This window comes from Canis lupus, chromosome 12, assembly GCF_011100685.1.
Source record: "Canis lupus familiaris isolate Mischka breed German Shepherd chromosome 12, alternate assembly UU_Cfam_GSD_1.0, whole genome shotgun sequence".
Classification (NCBI taxonomy): domain Eukaryota; kingdom Metazoa; phylum Chordata; class Mammalia; order Carnivora; family Canidae; genus Canis; species Canis lupus.
In genome coordinates this window covers 12,872,054-12,891,064 of record NC_049233.1, presented here as the reverse complement: position 1 = coordinate 12,891,064, position 19,011 = coordinate 12,872,054, and the positions used below count along the sequence as shown (strand labels likewise).

The 19,011-nt window shown below is 55.3% G+C and overlaps 2 protein-coding genes across 11 annotated transcripts in view; one reads left to right on the top strand and one right to left on the bottom strand.

Moving 5' to 3' along the window:
* The window catches only part of TCTE1 (t-complex-associated-testis-expressed 1), an 18,159-nt gene extending 6,554 nt beyond the window's left edge, over positions 1-11,605 (top strand). For 7 of the 10 annotated variants that reach the window (XM_038554200.1, XM_038554201.1, XM_038554204.1 and 4 more), the window contains 6 exons: positions 3,014-3,386; positions 4,405-4,973; positions 7,000-7,449; positions 9,959-10,169; positions 10,261-10,311; positions 11,044-11,605. In XM_038554200.1, coding sequence (XP_038410128.1) covers positions 3,110-3,386; positions 4,405-4,973; positions 7,000-7,449; positions 9,959-10,168 — 1,506 coding nt within the window. In that variant the 5' untranslated portion in view covers positions 3,014-3,109 and the 3' untranslated portion in view covers position 10,169; positions 10,261-10,311; positions 11,044-11,605. Of the gene's footprint in view, positions 1-970; positions 1,125-3,013; positions 3,387-4,404; positions 4,974-6,999; positions 7,450-9,958; positions 10,170-10,260; positions 10,312-11,043 lie in introns of those variants that run through there. The other 3 variants (XM_038554209.1, XM_038554205.1, XM_038554202.1) reach the window with 3 other exon arrangements.
* Positions 10,920-19,011, bottom strand: TMEM151B (transmembrane protein 151B). The gene is made up of 3 exons (XM_038554199.1): positions 18,883-19,011; positions 16,238-16,678; positions 10,920-15,005 (listed from the first exon to the last, which is right to left on the bottom strand). The coding sequence occupies exons 1-3, from the start codon at positions 19,009-19,011 to the stop codon at positions 13,875-13,877; spliced, it is 1,701 nt and encodes a 566-aa protein (XP_038410127.1). The 3' UTR covers positions 10,920-13,874.

Below are 19,011 nucleotides of genomic sequence, written 5' to 3'. Positions count from 1 at the left end.
ACTGCCAGGCCCCTCCATCCTATCCAGCCCCAAACACCACCACTGCTACCTTGCCCTTCGCCTCTCCCCTGGAGATAGGGAAGGGCCACTCCAGGATTCCATCCCATCTCAGGTCAGCACTCAGAGGTGGCACTCTAAGCTACTCCCAGCCTAAGACCCCTGTCCCCCATCCTCCACAGCCCCCCACACCCCCAATACTCTTTTCAGATATTATCTCGTCTCCACAACCCCCTGCAGATAAGGAAAGTTGTATGGATAAGGAAACTGAAGCTCAGATAGGTTAAGTAAATTGGCCAAGGTCACACAGCAAGTCACTGGCAAAACCAGAAATGCAAAGTCATCTGGCACCTCCAAGCAGCATCCCCTCCCAGCCACGCCCTCTGAGGGGCTATTAGTCAAATGCACCAGCTGGTTATTCCATCAATCTGGACACAATCTGTTTGTGCCTCTGCATTTGATTTGCATAAGGGTGTCACAAATACATAGATGTCTTCCCTACACTGCCCCTGCCCCCACCCCCTGCCCCCGCCTTTCTCGCCCCCACCTCCCCACACACGCAGCCAGGCTCTTCCTACTTGAGATGCCTGGTGGACTGGGGAGCACCATCTGGTCCTCTCCATCTGCCAAGGACACCTATGCTGGTTCAGAGTGTTCCTTCCCACCGGCCACTACACAGTGCACCGAGTCACAGAGCAAATCTGAGGGGAAACTGCCCAGAGGAGGAGCTCTGTGTGGAGTGGCCCCATTTCAGCCTGCAGCCTCAGGGCACCTGCAGCAAGCGTGCACAAATGGACAAATGCGGAGGAGGGTCCCCAGCCCCAGATACATCCTCTGTCTTCTGTCTCCAGCCCCAGATTTAGCTGCTTTTTTGCCTCCCACGCCTTCCCCGCTGCCGTCTGGAATGCAGGGCTTCTGGGAGAACTAGGAAGACTGGATCAGATGGGCGTGGGGGGGTGGTGCAAGCCAAAGCTCTCAGAGGGGAAGAGGGAAGGTGCCGGCCCCCTGGACAGAGCCTGGGTCCAGTTCGCCTCTCCCTCCTCTCAGCCTACACTATCCAAAACAGTAGCCACTGGCCACACATGGCTATTGAGCTATCCGATTTGGAAGGCTTAGTATGCAAAAAGGTATGTAAAATATCGCATTAATAATTTTTATAAGAACGCCTGGGTGGCTCAGTGGTGGAGTGTCTGCCTTCCGCTCAGGGCGTGATCCCAGGATCTGGGATCAAGTCCCGCATCAGGCTCCTTGCAAGGAGCCTGCTTCTTCTTCTGCCTGTGTCTCTGCCTCTCTCTGTGTATCTGTCATGAATAAATAAAATCTTTTTTAAACATAATTTTTATATTGATTACATATTTCAATGATAATATTAGACATATTGGGTTAAACATGAAACTAATTTCACCCATTTCTCTTGATTATTTTTTATTTTATTTTATTTTACTACATTTTAAATAGTATATGTGGCCTACATTTTGACATGTATCTCATTTCTACTTGGCAGTGCTGTTCTCAACCCCATCCTCCTGGTCAGGCAGTGCTGTTCTATAAAATACTTAACCCCAGGAGCTGTTTTGAACTAAATGGCTCCTTTTTTAAAGATTTTATTTATTTATTCATGAGAGACACACAAAAAAGAGAGGCAGAGACACAGGCAGACAGAGAAGCAGGCTCCATGCAGGGAACCCGATGCGGAACTTGATCCCAATGCTCCAGGATCACGCCCTGAGCTGAACGCAGATGTGCTCAACCGCTGAACCACCCAGGCGTCCCAAACTAAATGGTTCTTTTTTTTTTTTTTTTTAATGGTTCTTTATTATACTTCGAGCGTTTGGCAATATGCATCTAGACCTCTCACCTTCAGAGGGGCAGTACAATGTAGGGTTCAGAGAATTAACTTGAGTGGCACCTGGCTGTCTCCGTCAGTAGAGCATGTAACTCTTGGTCTCCGGGTTGTGAGCTCAGGCCCGATGTTGGCTGTAGAGATTATTTAAAATCTTTAAAGAAAACAATGAACTTGATAGACTGAGTTTAAATCCATCCTTGTTATTTATAAGCTGTGTGACATGGGGCAAGTCAATTAGCCTCTCTGTGTTTTGGGTTCACATCAGAAAAATGGGAAAAATAAAAATGCCTATTTCAAAAAGGCTTTTGTGAGGATTAAATTGGTTAACATGCATAAAGAACTTTTTTTTTAATTTTTATTTATTTATGATAGTCACACAGAGAGAGAGAGAGAGAGGCAGAGACACAGGCAGAGGGAGAAGCAGGCTCCATGCACCAGGAGCCCGACGTGGGATTCGATCCAGAGTCTCCAGGACAGCGTCCTGGGCCAAAGGCAGGCGCTAAACCGCTGTGCCACCCAGGGATCCCCATAAAGAACTTTTTTTAAAAAGTGTCCAGGAAAAAAAAAAAAAAAAGTGTCCAGGAGCGCCTGGGTGGCACAGTCGGTTGAGCATCTGACTCTTGGTTTTGGCTCAGGTCATGACCTCAGGGTTGTAGGATGGAGCTCCATACCAGGCTCCACACTTAGTGGGGGTGTCTGCTTGAGATTCTCTCTCTCTTCCCCTCTGCCTCTACCCTGCCCATTCTTGGACATTCTCTCTCTCTCTCTCTCTCTCATTCTCAGAAATCTTTTTTAAAATACATAAATAAGCATCCAACATATATTAATTACTTCTGATTTCTGTATAGATATTATTATCCAAAATGTCGGCCTGCTCTTTGCTATAGTTGCATGTGTCGTAGTATACTATGCCTCTTTAGATGCATTATTTTATTCACTTCTCCCACTCCTCTTATAAGTAACTGTCCTCTTCATTTTGTAGAGGAGGCATATGAAACTAGAAGAGATTCAGTAACTTGCCCAAGGCCACACAGCTAACCAGTAGGATTTTTACCTGGATCTGCTCTACTCCAGAGATGGACCCTTAAGAACCACTGTGTGCTACCTCTCTTGCTAAATGCCCACTGAAACGCTCCAAAGTTAAGATCTCCACCCCTCCTCTCCCTCCAGGTTCCCATGGGCACCAAGAACCTGCCAGTCTGAGAGACTCCTCGTTGCAAGGCCATCACCAAGGGGCTACCTGCCCCTAGGCTGCCAGTCCACAGCATGCAGGAAACCCTAGTGACACCAACACTGTCAGTCCTCAGCCGATCCTCAATCACCATGCAGGACAGGTCCTCCACCGCAGGCCAAGCTTCAAGCACAGGTCCCCAGCCCTCAAGACCCTCAGTCATCCCACCCCCCAGCAAGTCCAAGGGCTGGAAATCCGGGGCCAATGTACGTCGGATGCGCAGGATCATAGCTGAGGACCCTGAGTGGTCACTGGCCATCGTGCCCCTCCTCACAGAGCTCTGCATTCAGCACATTGTTGAGAACTTCCAGAGTGAGTCTGTCCCTGCCCTGGGCAGGAGGTTTCAAAAGGCCAGGAGTAGGGTAGGATGGGTGGGGACTGCCTGCCCAGAGGCAAAACCTCAAAGGCTGGGTCTTGGGGCAGCCCCTGCCCTCCTGCACTGGGTCCTCATCCCCAGTAAACACTGCCCTTACCCTTTGGAACCAGAATGGTTTCTCCCACTGTCTCTACTTCCAGGGTCCACCAGATTCCCATCCACACTGTGCACTGCCTGTCTATGCCCTCTCCTCATCTTTCCCACTCTCTCCAGCAAAACCCAGCCCAAATCATATTTACCAAACACCTCCTCCAGAAAGCCCTCCCTGGTTGACCATCCTCCACTCTCTTGGAGCCTTCCACAGTGCACATAGGTTCTTGGTTTGTTCTGTACTTTGTGCTCTGTAAATGGTTATCCTTTTCAAAGATGAGTTCCCAGCCTCTCCTACTGGTTGGGGCTGTGAGGACAGGATCATCATTTATCTGTAGCACGTACCACCACCTGACCTACAGTATATTCTCCTGACTTATTTACTGTCTGCCTCCTCTCCTAAGAAGGAGTGGCTTCCACCGTCTTCCTCACTCTTGCTTGTACCCTCAGCACTTAGTGTCTTGGAGCACAGTAGATGTTCAAATATATTTGTTCTGTTTTGTTTTGAAATTAATGAATCAAATCATTTGGGAATCTCTGGGCTCAGGATTATCTCCTACATCAGACTAAGTAATACCTGAGGGCTAGACCTGAGATTCTTGTTCAGACTGGGAGCTCCCTGGAACCAGACAGGAAGATGTCCACCTTCAGGCAGGGAACATCCCAATGCCAGGGGCTACGTCTCTATCCTCAGACTAAGCATCCCTGATAGTAAAGGCTGCCCGCCCCCTCTCAGGCTGGGGCTCCCTGAGGGCCGCGGAAGGTCTTCCATTTGCTTGGGTGCCCCCAGGCAGGACCAGCCCAGGGTACCACGTTGTGGTATCCCCACCACTGTGACTCCTGCTTTCCCTCCTGTTCTCAAAGACAACCCTATCCTGAAGCAGCTGCTTCCAGAGCACCAGCAGAAGGTCCTGAACCACTTGTCACCCGACCTGCCGCTGACCGTGACCGCCAACCTGATCGACGACGAGAACTACTGGCGCCGTTGCTGCATGCAGCGCTGGCCCGTGTGCCACGTGGCCAGGCACGGAGGCAGCTGGAAGCGCCTGTTCTTCGAGCGGCACCTGGAAAACCTGATAAAGCACTTCATCCCGAGCACCACAGACCCCGCGGTGATCCTCGACCTGCTGCCATTCTGCAGGAACTACGTGCGCAGGCTCCGCGTGGATCAGTTCCTTCCGCCCGTGCAGCTCCCACTCCAGCCGTGGAACGGGGAGCTGTCCGACTCGGGCAGCGAGGCCGAGATGGAGCAGCCCACCGGGGACCACTACCAACTGCGGGACCTGGTAGCTGGCCTGAGCCACCTGGAGGAGCTGGACCTGGTGTATGGGGTCAAGGACTGCGGCATGAACTTCGAGTGGAACCTCTTCCTCTTCACCTATCAGGACTGCCACTCCCTGGCGGCCACCATCAAGGCATGCCACACCCTCAAGGTACCAGGCGGCCGGGCCTTCCTCTATGTCCCATTCTCCCCTCCTCTTCCTGCTCTTCCTCCTCCTCCTCCATCCCCATCATCTCCCATTTCCTTCTCATTCACTGACCAAGTGAATGCACCCTGCACCAAGCTGGATTCTGGGGATGCAGAGTCGAACAAGGCACTGCTCTCCCAGTTCTCAAGCCACTTACTCATCCAAGGAACATCTGCACTCTGGGCCCTATCCTTGGTGCTGAAGATTCAACAATGAGCAAAATTAATACCATTTGTGGCCTCTGGAGCTAGCAGTCTGGTGGGATAAAAGGCACTCATCAGCAATCATGTAAATGTAAAATTACAACTAGGCTAGGAATGCTAGATTTAGCAAATAAAAATACAAGACATCCAGTTAAATTTGAAACTCAAATACTCGACAGATAATTTTTCAGTAAAGTATGTCCCACGTATTCTGATTGGAAGAGGGAAAGCCTGCCAAAAAGTCAGAGAAAGAGGAAACGGGGGAGACATGGCCTCAAGTCACAGAGCGGAGGGACGGGTGAATCTCAAGAAAAGGAGCAAGCAGCAATGGAGTGGGGTGATGCTGAGGACCAAATTTAGCAAACTCAGAGGTCACAGAGCCGGAACTGTCAGTGGAGTGCCAGGAACAGGGGCCAGATTGGAGTGGTTTATGGAGAGAGTGGGAAGTGAGGAAACAGGATGGCTGTGATCAGCTTATTCAAGAACTTGGCTGTGAAGGGTATGAAGGGGAAATCAGTAATATGAAGGGTTTAGGTTTTCTTAAAAAGATATTTGCATGGGTTTAAAACCAGTATAAAGTTCCACTGGACAGCAACAAAGCGATGAGTCCAGGAGAAAGGCATAGGTTCATTTACCAAGGAAGGTTCTTGAGAAGGCAGGGAGGGTAGAATTGAGAACTGAGGTGGGGCAGTTGGCTCTGGGCAGAGGAGAGAGGATGTGGTGGGTAGCAGTGGGCTCGTGTTTGGTATTAGGAAAATGAAGGGTTCCCATTCAATGGCCAGGGAGGCAGGAGGAAACTGAAGTGCTGAAAGGAGGCTGTAGGGTGGCTCCCTGAAGTTTGAGAAGGCTGGAGAAGGTTGAAATCATTGTTATAGAGTAAGAGAGAATATGTTGTCCAGAGAAACAGGGCTAAATTGGCACACAGCATTGAGGGTCTGAGGGTGGTTCCAGAGATACCAACCAGAACTGTCATGTGACATTTTCCGTTACATCAATTGCTTGGGCACAGATAGGCAGAAAACAGAGTGGGGTTGATCCATGGTTGGAGCTTTGCCAGATAGGTACAATGAAATGATAAGAGACACAAGAGGCTCTAAGCTGGCTAAGGGAGACATAAAGAAAGCAGGGGAATGAAGAATGGGAAGAGGGTGGAGAGGCCCCGTGGAAGAGGGAGGAGTGGAAGGAGCTGGTTAGAAGGAGAGGGTTAGGACTCCCATCTCCAGGATTCCCCATGCTAGTCCTACCCCATTCTTTTGTCTTTTCTCTCCATCCTTCCATTCCCCATCTCTCATCCTGCTTCTTTCCCTGGCCTCTCCATCCAAGAGTTCCTCTCCTGGCCATCAAACAGGAGTTGGGGCATCAAATAGACCTGGATTTGAACCTACCTCTGGGACTTGATCACTGTGACTGTGTGACCCTGAGCAAATGACCTGTCCACCCTCAGCCTTCATTTTCTATCTGCAAAGTAGAAAGAACTCATTCTACCTGCCTGGGGGTTAGAGAGTCAGAGATAATTGTTATGATAACACTCTAGCAGCATGCCTACCGCATAGTAATTTGTCAATAAATGGTAGGCTTTCCTTCTACTGCCTGCCACCAGTTCCGCACTGCTCTGCCACGCGGGGAAGCCCTGCCCTGGCCAGGGCCAGTTGGATGGCCAACACCAGATAAGCAGAACCTCGGGCCTCCCTGTGGCCTGCTCCTCTACCTGCAGAAGGTAGCTGGGCAGGCAGGCAGGCAGATTCTCCCTGGCTGCCAGGTGCTGCATACTTTCTACCTGCCCACAGACCTTCAGGCTGACCCGAAGCAAGGTGGACGATGACAAGGCACGCATACTAATTCGCAGCCTCCTGGATCACCCAGCCCTTGAGGAGCTGGACCTATCACACAACCTCATCGGGGACCGGGGTGCACGTGCCGCGGCCAAGCTGCTAAGCCACAGCCACCTCCGTGTGCTCACCCTGGCCAACAACCAGGTGCGTGCGCCTGGTGCCCAGTCACTGGCTCACGCCCTAGCACACAACACCAACCTCATTTCCCTCAACCTGCGCCTCAACTGCATCGAAGATGAGGGTGGCCAGGCACTTGCCCATGCCTTACAGACCAACAAGTGCCTCACAACCCTGCACCTCGGGGGCAATGAACTCTCTGAGCCCACCGCCACCCTCCTCTCCCAGGTGCTCACTGTCAACACCACGCTCACCAGCATCAACCTGTCCTGCAATCACATCGGGCTGGTAAGCTGTACCTTCTGGGGCTGGCAGAGCCAAGAAGAGCCCCGTAGCCTTGGGGGGTGAGTGTGGGAATCCAACTACCTTGAGGAACTTCCAGAGTAATTGTTAAGACCACAGACTTTACCCAGTTCTAATCCCAGCTCTGCCATTTTGCACTCGGTTAAATTATTTAACGTTTTGGGCCACCATGTCCTCATCTGTAAAATGGAGATAATAATAGAATCTACTTCTACGTGTTGTTACTGGGAGGATTAAATGAGTTATAAAGCAGTTAACATTGGAGGCACTGGCTAGGACCTCAGGATCGCTAGCTATTACTATTATTCAGCTTTATAGCCTATGCCAGGCACTATTCCTTTATTCCTACAGTTATCTAGTAGAATGTGTATTCTTTTCTTTTTTTTGAAGATTTTATTTTTAAGTAATCTTTACACCCAACATGGGGCTCAAACTTACAACCTCAAGATAAAATGTTGCATGCTCTATGGACTGAGCCAGCCAGGCACCTCTAATAAAATATGAACTCTTTTTTTTAAAGATTTATTTATTTATTTGAGAGAGAGAGAGAGAAGAGGGATGAGGGAGGGGCAGAGAGAGAGGGAGAGAGAATCTCAAGCAGACTCCATGCTCAGTGTAGAGCTTGACATAGGGCTCAATCTCACAACCCTGAGATCATGACCTGAACCAAAACCAAGAGTGGGACACTTAACTGACTGAACCACCCAGGTGCCCCTAGAATGTGTATTCTTAACCCCACTTTACAGATGGAAAATTGAGTCTCAGAGGGGTTAATGCATCCAGTCGGTAGAGAATGTCAGTGCTGTGATTCAAATCCAGGACTGGGTACTCCTGGGAGGCTCACTTGGTTAAGCGTCTGCCTTCAGCTCAGGTCATGATCCCAGGGTCCTAGGATCAAGCCCCACATCAGGCTCCCTGCTCAGTGGGGAACCTGCTTCTCCCTCTGCCTGCCATTCCCTCTGCTCATGTTCTCTCTCTCTTTTATTTATTTTAAATAAAATCTTTAAAAAAAAAAAAAACAGGGCTGGTTGAAAACCAGATTTGTTTATTTGGGGTACCTGGGAGGCTGAATCAGTTAACTGTCTACCTTTGGCTCTAGTCATGATCTCAGAGTCCTGGGATCAAGCCCAGCATCGGGGTTCCCTGCTCAGTGGGGAACCTGCTTCTTCCTCTCCCTCTGCCCCTCCCCCCCATTGGTGCTCACACACTCTCTCTCTCTCTCAAATAAATGAAATATTTTCAAAAATATTTATTTGAGGGAGAGAGAGAGAAAAAATGCAACAAGGGACAGAGGGAGAGAGAGAATCTCAAGCAGACTCCCTGCTGAGTGTGGAACCTGATGCAGGGCTGGATCTCTGAACCCCGAGATCATGACCTGAACAGAAAACAAGAGTTGGATGCTTAACCAACTGAGTCACCCAGATGCCCCACCTGGGTCTTTTCTGATAGACAATGTCTCTCATTTTCTTGAGCAAGTGTCAAAACAAGAAATGCAATTTACATGAACACCTAGTGAACAGACCTATCAATATAGCATCAGTGAAATGTACTTTCACTGCTTGTGACACATGCTAATAGTTTCCTTTATATTCTATTCTGCTTCATTTTTAAAAAATGCATCTGTAACCCATTAAACTGACTTTGCACCACACTATTGGGTCACAACCATAGAACACAACCATTCTACCTCCCACATAAAAAATTGTTCACATCAGGTGTAGCCCACCCAACAAGGGGCTGGAGCTTGGAGCTATGAGGACTAGTGAGGGGGACCCTCCATGTGTTCCCTCCATGTTGGCACCCTGTACCAAACCTCCCCAGAGAACAGTCTTGCTCACACACACACACCGTCTCCCAACAGAGTGCTCTTGGCCACAAGTAACAGAAAACCGATCCAGGAAGTGGCCTAAACAAGAGGAATATTCAATACGTCCCATAATCAGAAGCCCCAGGGTAGAGGATCTTCGGAGGTGGTAAATTCACTCGCTCAGTGGTGCCATCTGCTCTGCCCACCCAGCCACTTGGCGGTGTCCTCCCAGGTGCTTCTCTCAGGTCCCAAGATGGCTGCTACATGTCACTTGGGGCCATGCTCAGAGACAGGAAAAGGGAGAGCACCCCTCTCTCTTGTTCTCTTTTCAGAGTGAGAACAACCTTCCCAGAAACCACTTCCTCCATCCTTCCTCCTCAGATGTCATTAGCCAGATCTGTCTCACCTACCCATGGTAGAATCAGAGGAGTGGAGTTACCATCATTATCACAGAACCATGTTTTTCAAATCATGAGGGTCAAAAATTCAGTTTAGTAGGTCTTGAGTACCATTTTTCTTATAGAATAGGATAGGATTGCATAGGACACATTAGCGTGCTGAACAAATAGGTTAACCGTTGTTTCGTGAAACTCTCATTCTAGTCACATCTTTATATAAATGTGTATGCACGTGTACAATCCTAGGTAGTGATATAAAACGACCCCTTCTCTTGTACTCCTCTCCCAGGACGGCGGGAAGCAGCTCCTGGAAGGCATGTCAGACAACAAGACCCTCCTGGAGTTTGACTTGCGCCTGTCAGATGTAGCCCAGGAGAGCGAGTACCTCATTGGCCAGGCCCTCTGTGCCAACCGGGAAGCCGCCCGCCAGCGGGCCTTGAATCCCAGCCACTTCATGTCACCAATCACTGCCAAGGGCCCTGAGAACCCTGTAGGATAAGGTTGGGGAACTGGGGGGCTGGGGCAGTGACAGGACCTGGGTCACTGTCCTAGCCCGATCTCTCATTTCATGTTCAATCATTCCTCCTATAGAATGTTACATGGGTCTAGAGGGAGGAGACAGAGACCATGGATATCCTTGCGGTGAGTGATCAAGTGTGATGCAGATGAGGATATGAGGTGGGGGAAGGGACTGGGATGGGGGAAAGAAGGGATATGAAGTGGGACCCATCCCTTGTACCCCTGGAAGAGGATGTTACCTGAAATGACTGACTTCTTCCAGGATTAGGGAAGGCAGAGAAGACCAAAAGCCAGTCCCTGCCCAGACTCTCCCGTGGAGGCCATCCATCTCCCTGCCCCCCCTCCCCACCATGTTCCTCTCTACTGAACAGGTCCTGGACTTCTTGACCTTCAAAGATGTGCATGCATGCACACACAGGGACACACACGCACGCGCGCGCGCACACACACACACACACACACACACACAGGGTCTTTCTCTCCTCTGGTGACTGCAGAGCTTTGCCTGGCTCTTCCACCCTCACCCCTGCCGATGCTCCCTATTACTTGACGCTGCTAAAGTGATCCCGTTCTACAGGCCATTCCATCCCCTCATTCTAACCTGCGCCCCCTCAACCTGGAAAGGGGAAAACAGAGGTGACAGGAGAGACTCAGACCCACTGCCCCCACCAGGGAACTTCTGCTGGGAGGAGGAGGAGGGCGTGGGGGAGGTGCCACACTGGGGAGGGAAGTCAGTGAGTCATCTGCAACTTTATTATCCACCAGTTTGATTTGTACAATCTTTGCGCTTGGAAATCCACGACAGAAAGGCCACAGTGTGATGCACCCAATTGACAGATACTGTCTTCTCCCCAGCCAGGCCCAGCCCACCCCACAAGCCCTTGTTCCCAGCACAAAAGGAGCCTTCCGGGTGCCCTCCATGAGTCCCTGTCCTTCTGCGGCTGCCCACAGGAGCCACATCAGCCCACGGGGCCACAAGAGGACCTGATAGATCCAGGCTGAGCCTTGTCCTCCATCCTCCTCCCACTGAGAGACCCAGAGCCTCCAGAACTGTGGTCTTTCCAAAGGATGGGTCATGGGGCTGCAGCCACAGCCTGGGGGTGCCTGTTTTCAGGGACTCCTTCCAACAAGCAGCGCAGAGCAGAGCACCAAAGGGGGCTTGGGAGTGACTGCACTTGTGTGCCTGTCTGGGCAACCTGAAGTCTGTCTTGTGCCTGACACCCTCTGACAGTTCTGGAGTGCAAACGTGTAGATGTGAGGGTGTGTGTGAGTGTGTGTACATAGCCACAGCTGCTAGCAGAGGTTCTAATTAGAGAAACAAGAACATTCAGTGTAAAGTTTAATTTTAGAGATTAATTAATTTTCTGGTTTTCGTTTTCCCTGGCAATCAATAAAGCTACCAAGAAAATAGACCAAAGAATTGGTTTCTCTCTAAGTCTGTGCATGTGTGGAAGGTGAGGCCGTCTGTGTTAAGACCTAGGCAGACACAGTCAATACAGGCAAAAATAATAATAGCCCCCCCCCCTCGCCCTGTCCCCTCCTCCTAGCTCAGGTTCTGTGTCAGGAATGGACCTGAGAGAGAAGGAGCGGAGTCCCTCCCTCCTTGGAGTCGTGAAGTGGCTGGGCTGCCTTCACACAAGAGCACGACATCCAGGTGCCAGCTGGCGGAGAACCGGGGCCTGCGGCCACAGCTCACCACCTGTACCTCACAGATGTCCATTCAAAAAGAGAGGTGCTCCAAATGCCAGGCCCCCAAGGAGCACAGACTCAGGGGCCAGGCAGGTTTCGTGCTGGCAGGCAGGTGGCCACCGCTGCCCAGGGAAACCTAGTGGGCAGCCATTCCCTCTGGCCCAAGCCACCCCTTCCCTGGCCTCCTCTGCCTTTCCCACTCTGCCATCGCCACAGGGAAAGTAAAGCTCAACCCCAATGGGCCATGGGCCATGGTGTCCCCACAGTCTGTACCTCCTAAGCCCCCCAGGAAAGGGGGAAGGAAAGCCAGAGAAGATGTTGCATAGGTGGCAGTCATGCCCTTGGCAGGTGTAGTCCTGGCTAGGCTGAAGGAGGATGGGCGAGGAGGCTGAAGGAGGGGAAGGAGGAGCTCTGAAGGCTCAGGCAAAGTGAGGAGCATCAGGGATGAGCGATGTTGGCGGCCCAAGGGTGATCCTCTCCAGCTTGAAATGTGAGCTCAATCCCTGGGCACTGAGTCTGCTGGGAAAACTTTAGCCAGGGGAGTTGAGAGGGCAGGGGGTTGGTTGTACACAGACATGCACACTGAAGCGCATCAGGGTGGGAGTGGTCGGGGAGAAAAGGCGGTGTCAGAGCTTTACGAGAACAGGACGTGGGGCCAGTGCCCTTGGGTGGTGGCAGGGTGCCCCTTTGAAGACCCTGGGATACACTGCAGGGCTTCAGCTCATGGGATAGGGAAGGACACCGGGGTCAGGCAAGATTTGGAGAATTCCTGCCTCGGACCCTGCCACTGGAATTGAGTATTTCTCCAGTTGGGGCTTGTGAGCACATTCTCAGCCCTGCAGAGGTAATGTGTGGGGACAACGGCTCTTCACACCACCTCCCACAAGTCTGGGGAAGGCAAGAGTCGCCCCAGACAACCCCCCACCTTTGGAAGTCCTTTCTGTCTCCCTCTGCTGCCCTCTCCTCTTTTGACTCCCACCGGCGGCGAGAGCTCCCCTTTGTCACCCAGGTCTGTCTCTCCCTCTTTCCACCCATTCACCATGACCAGCTTTAATGAAGGTGCCCTGGGGAGTATCGCACCCCCCTCTGAAGGGCGAGCCCTCCCAGAGCCCGGGTTAGGTCGCTGCTGCCGGGAGGCTGCAGAGTTCAGAGACAGGATTGAGACACATCCCCTCATTTTGCCTCCCTCCCCCCTGGGCAACTGCTCCTTGGGGCCAGAGAGCAAGAGGGAAGGGAGCAGAGTGACGGCTGTGGTGTGAGCACAGTCCCTCCAGGACCCACACTCGAGGGACCCAGCAAGATAAACAGCGGTGGAGGGAGGGGCAGAAAGGAAACCCCGATGTTTGGGGCCAGCGCCAAGAAGAGAATAGCAACATTTGCACGGTTTTGAGCTGGAGCATCGAGGCTGACATCTGGCTCCGGCCTCAGACCCACTGAATTCATTAGCTGGTTGGAAGCCAGCCCTGGTGTTCCCCAAACCACCACCCCTCCGCAGAGAGAGAGGCCCCGGTGGGGCCAGGCAGCGGTGGAAGGAAAGCTCCAATCTCCCTTCCCCGCGCCTCGCAACCTCCCCAGCTGCACAGCGAAGGCCTCGCCCTGGAGACGGGCCCCACGCGGTGCCACAGAACAGTCGCCACTAACAGAAGATCCATTGAAAGGCTGGACGGGAAATCTCGAGTGTGCGTGTAGGAAAGGGAGGCGCCCCCTGGAAACGCAGGGGCGGGGCTGGCAGAGCCCACCGGGCCCGGGGGGGGGGGGGTGCTCCGGAGCCGCCACTCCCCTTCCCAGCCGTCGCCGTCGCCGGTCTCTTTCTGTTCAGGAAAGGCGGGGGTCCGGAGCCCACGGGGTCCGCCCCGCGCGCCCCCTCGCCGCCCGCTCCCCGCGCCGTGCCCAGCACAGCCCCAGTCAGCATCACGACTCCCCCCGCTGCGCGCGAGGAGCACAGTCTGGCGGGGGGCGGGAGGGAGGCCGGCGGGCCTGGCCGGGCCGGGCCGAGGTCACAGTGAGGTCTCTACGCAGGAGCCGTGGCGGTGCAGCGGCCGGTGGCTGTGGCCCAGGCACCCCTCTTGCCGGTGCACGATGAGCACCGGGAAGTAGAGGGCGTCGTGGTAGGGCGGCGGCGGCCCGGCCTCCTCCTCCTCGTCGTCGTCCTCGTCGTCCCCCATGCTGGCCTGGCTCGACAGGCGCGTCTGCTCGGTGGGGCAGCTCGCCTCGTTGACGCTCCCGCTCCGGCTGCGCCACAGGCAGCTGCGCCGCGAGCCGTAGAGGCGGCCGAGCGAGAAGCGGCTGCCCCCGCAGCCCGGGCCGCCCCCGGGCCCCGGGCCGGCCCGCGGGCTGGCGCAGATGCTGAGCGCGCTGCGCGAGAAGATGGACGAGCTGCTGACGGCGCGCTGGCAGTGCTCGCAGCTGCGCCGGTAGGGGGCCACGCCCGCCGCGCCCGGGCCGCCCACCCCGCCGTAGCGGCACGCCGGCCCGTAGCCGCCGCCCGCCGCCCCCGCGCAGCGCGCCCCCAGCCCCGCCAGGTCCATGAGCACCGCCTCCGAGTAGCTGGGCACCAGCTGCTGGTTGGAGCGGATGTGCCACTCGAGCTCCGTGCTGTCCACCGTGTTGACCCGCGGCAGGCGGTGCGTGAGCGGCGGCAGCAGCTCGTCGCTGGGGCTCAGGCCGCCGCCCGCGCTGCTCGCCGAGCCCGGGCCCTCCAGGCCGAAGAGCTTCTCCACGTGGTAGTGCGCGTAGGCCGTGCGGTACTCGGCCAGCACGCGCAGCGGCCACGACAGCGTGAGCAGCGCCGCGGCCCAGAAGGCCGACGAGCAGGCGTACCACGGCGGCCGCGCTGGGTCCGGGAAGGCCACCATGAACTCGCGGAAGTCCACGTTCTTGAGGTGCATGCCCTCGCGCGCCTCCATGTAGTCGTCCAGGCCCTCGTTCTCGGCGAAGAAGCGCGCGCGCTGGCACAGGTAGGCGTTCTCGGCCTCCACGCTGGCGAAGCTGAAGCACTTGGTGAAGCGCAGGCGCGTGGCCGGCGCGCCCTCCAGCCCCACCAGCGCCTTGGACACGTCGCGGACGCCGCAGCGCGCGTAGTCGAACTCGGCCTCGGCCACGTGCGTGTTGACGCGCTCATGGTAGACCTGCGGCGCCGGGGAGGGCGGCGGGAGTCGCTTCTGCAGGCTCACCCTCGTCCGCCCCTTCGCCGCGCCTGCTGCGCCTGCTGCCCGCGCAAACCCTAAGAGCCTGCCTGCCCCGCCTTAGAGGCCGCTCGGCCCAGCCGGGCAGGAGCTTAGTTAGCATCTGCCCCACAGAGCACGGCGGGCCGAGCGTCAGCATCAGGCCTGAGGACGGGCGGGAACTCGAACTCGGACCTACCGGGGTGCCTGCTGATTGCAGTTAAGCGCTGCTCCGCGGGTGGGGGGGCGGGGGGCGGTCAGGCGCTGGCCGTGAATCGGGCTTGCCCGACCTTTTCGCCCTGTCTCCCGTGCCCTCCGCTGCCCCTTCTTCCCTTTTACGAGTGTTCCCAGAGGGGCCGAGGAGCACCCTGTCGAGACCACCTTCGTCTCGCCTTTGTCTCTGGTCTGCCCATTCCCACCTTAGCTCTCTCCCAGCCCCCTACCTGATGCTCACAGGCCCCAGGCTTCTGTTCCCCCATCCCAATCCGGAGAAAATGCCCTCTTCTTCCAAGGCTCGAGTAATGCCTGAGCCTCACGGGTCCGGGAAGTGCTCGTTGGCCCCCGCCCCCATCTCTCCGTGGGGCCTCCCATGCCTACCTCCATCCCTTTGCCAGAAGGCTCCCACCTTTGGGAGCCTTGAACTTGGGACCTGGGGACCTGGGTTTGAATCTAGCACTACCACTGAGGAGCTGCGGACCTTGAGCAAGTCATTGAGCTTAGGATTCCTTACCTGTGAAAGAGGACCTGAAAGCAGCCGCCTCACTGAACAGGTGAGAGCATGCTGTGAGATAGTGCATGTGAAGCCTTCTCCAACCATTAAGCACTAAGCAGTATACACCACCCTGGAGCCACACTGCCTGGGTTCAAATACACCACATACTGTTGGTTTGACTCTGGGCAGGGTACTTAACCTCTCAAGGCCTCAGTTTCCTCATCTGTAAAATGTGGACAGTAGTTACCTACCTCACAGGGTGGTTATGGGGGTTAAAAGAAATGACCTGGCATTTATAATGTATGTAGGGCAGAGCCTGGCTGCGAGTGTTCCCTGTTACTATTATGGTTGTTATTGCCCTCCTGCTTCCATGTCCACAAGAGCTCAGTGTTGCCTGTGCTCCTCCCCCTGGGGACAGTCAGTGAGGGTCCCCGCGCCCCCCCCTCCCATCTGGACTGACCTGTGCTCCCCTCCAGCCCCTCACCTGGGTGGTGGTGTAGGCGTCTCCATTGCGGTATCGGGTGACCTGGCGGGTGCGGCGGACATAGTGGTAGCTGATGGCCTTCCACCAGATACAGGGCGTGGCCTGCTGCATGCGGCCCACACGCTCCCGCACGCTGCTCACATCAACACGGTGCTGCAGCTCATGGCGGGCTTGGCAATGCCAACACTCCACCAGGTAGACGGCGTACAGCATGAGCAGGAAGGCCAGGGGGATGTAGACATAGCCGTTGGAGCAGGGGCTGTCGTGGTACATGAGGCTGTTGCCCTGGTAGGCGCTGCTGAAGGTGAGGCGGGTCACCGTGGTTACGTGGCACCAGGCCACAGCCCCCAGACAGCCGTACATGAGCAGCGAGAGCAGCAGGCACTTCCAGTGGGACTCACGGCAGAGGGACTTGGTGAAAGAGGGCTGGATGGGACGCTGCTGCTCGGACGGGCAGAGGAAGGTCCGAGATAAATGGGGAGTGAGATGGAGTGGCAGGACCCAGCACAGAGATGGATGGAGGGGTGAAAGCCAGCGGCAGAGATGACAGGCAGACAGGGATGTGAAGAGAAAAGGTAAGACCGAGATGGAAGCCGAGGACCAAAGACAAAGGCAGAAATGACCCAGAGTGAGCCATGGGGACAGGAAAAGAGAACAGAATGCCAGTATAGGGAAGTACACAGAGAGAGAGAGATACCCCAAAAGGCAGAGAGGGATCAGAGCCAGAGATGGAGGGAGGAGGCCCAGGTGGCAGAGAAGACACAGATGGATAGGATGGCACCCAGAGAAACAGAGTCCAAAGACAGACATAAAGATGGCCATGGAACAGAAGAAGGTGTGGATGGGGAGACAGGAAGGACAGGCGTCAGCGAAGGCAGGTCCCCAGCCAGGATTCCTTCTAGGTGTTCCAGGAAAGTGGGCAGGGACCCACTGACCTCACCTTCCCACCTAACAGGTGGGGCCCTCATCTCTTCCCAATTTGAGCCTTGGGTTCTGGAGGAGCCAGTCCTCTTTGACCCATCCACCTCCCTGTCCCTCACAGACCATTAGTCTCATACCTCCTTTGGAGGGGAAGGTGGGCCCAGAAAACCCCAAGCTCTGACACTTTTTCCACATCTGGCCCTTAGGCCCCCTGTAAGTCTCCTTCCTGGACCCTAACATCCTTTCCCTATTCTAAAATGAGAGGGAAAGGACTGGTATCTCTGAGTAGAACGCAGTCCAGGAGGAGCTATCCAGAAGGGCAGAGGCAAGTGGCTGGGGAGTGGGGATGTGGGACCAGAGTAGGAGGGAAGGGAGGAAGATGTTTGCAGTCCAGTCATTTGTCAAAAGAAAATGATTCTTGGGGCTCTCTGGGGGCTGTTAAAGCACTCAGCCCATTCTTCCCCCCCCTCCTTCCGTCACCCCAATGACTTGTTTACATGTCTAGACTGAGTGCTCCTGAGGGGAGGGTCTCACTCTGTGTGTCTACCATGGTTCTGGCACCCTGAAGCCACTTAATAAATGAGAATTGAGCTGGATTTCTTGTGGTGGGCTGTGCTTTCTCACTCCTCCTCCCTGTGGGTAGCTTTAGGAACCCCCTTCCCCCAACACACACACACACACACACACACACACACACCCTCCTGCTGAGATCCTGATTTCCTCCAGTTTCCCAGGCCTGACCTGGAGGCTAGCCAAGGAAAGGGAGAAAAGGGTGGAAAGGAAGGGCACAGTAACAGGCAGCAGCCCTGGGCCTGGTGTGAAATGAGAGGAAAGATCTGGAAGTGCAGATAGGTAGGTGGGCTAGGCAATAGCACACAGCCTGTCCAAACAAGATTAGGGTACATGTACCTTTCCAGGAGCCTTGGCCTTGGAGTGTGTGCAGATGTGCATTTTTGTGTGCCCCCCTGAGTGTGCACTTGTCCCTCTGGGAGCACCTCTGAAAGGGTCTCTACCTGAAGGTCCGTCCCCGCCCATGTGCTTCTGCCGCTAGTGCAGTGTGTATGTGTGTGCACGAGTGTGCATGGGAGATGGGGGGGAGGGGAGCAGTGCTCCTGGTCTCTTCCTCAAACCTTTGTTTCCAGGTTAAGAGGACTGGAGAGTAGGGCCCCTAAATAGGGATATGCTTATTTCCAACACTCCGAAAGCTTCCTGGGCTCAGCCCCCCCCCACCCCCACCCCCGGGGATTGGGGGAGAGAGGTACGCTCACACACTCCCGGTGACCCCGGGGGCGAGGAATCGCCTCTGTATACATCTGACCTTCTTAGGACCCCAGATGAGGTACCACCACCACTTCCCCACGGTACCCTCCTGCCTCTGTAGCACCTATACGTCGCCCTTCCTGGCCTTCAGGATAGCGTCCCCTCCGCGAGCCAGGATTCCTGCCACCGTCCCCACCCGGTCCGCCCGGGGTCCGCGAGGCTCCGCCCCCAGGCCCCTCCCCCTGCCCGGGACCCCCGAGCCCCGCCCCCGGCGCAGCCCCTTCCCCGCCACCGCGGACAGCTCCGGCCGCCGGTGGGGGCATCGGCGCGGGACTGCGGCTGCGGCGGCCGGCTCGGGGTGCGGGGCGCCGGCCGCGCTGCGGCGGAGCCGGCGGGGGCCGCGCGGCGGGGGGTGGGGGGCCAGGCTGCGGCCGCGCCGGGGAAGGGGCGCCGCGGGTTCTCACCTCCTCTCGGGCGGGGCCCTCGTCCGCCGCTGCCGCTGCCGCCGCCGCGGGCTCTTCCGGGACCCCGGGGCCGCCACCGCCGCCGCCGCCGCCGGCGCTCTCTCCCGCGGCCGAGCCAGGGGGGGACAT

What these genes read in the sequence shown, in the direction of transcription:
- TMEM151B (XM_038554199.1), bottom strand. Translation starts at nt 19,011, where the DNA reads ATGTCCCCCCCTGGCTCGGCCGCGGGAGAGAGCGCCGGCGGCGGCGGC. An exon ending in AGGGCCCCGCCCGAGAGGAG is followed by an intron (nt 16,679 to 18,882) that starts GTGAGAACCCGC and finishes CCGTCCGAGCAG; the next exon opens with CAGCGTCCCATCCAGCCCTC. An exon ending in ACGCCTACACCACCACCCAG is followed by an intron (nt 15,006 to 16,237) that starts GTGAGGGGCTGG and finishes CCGGCGCCGCAG; the next exon opens with GTCTACCATGAGCGCGTCAA.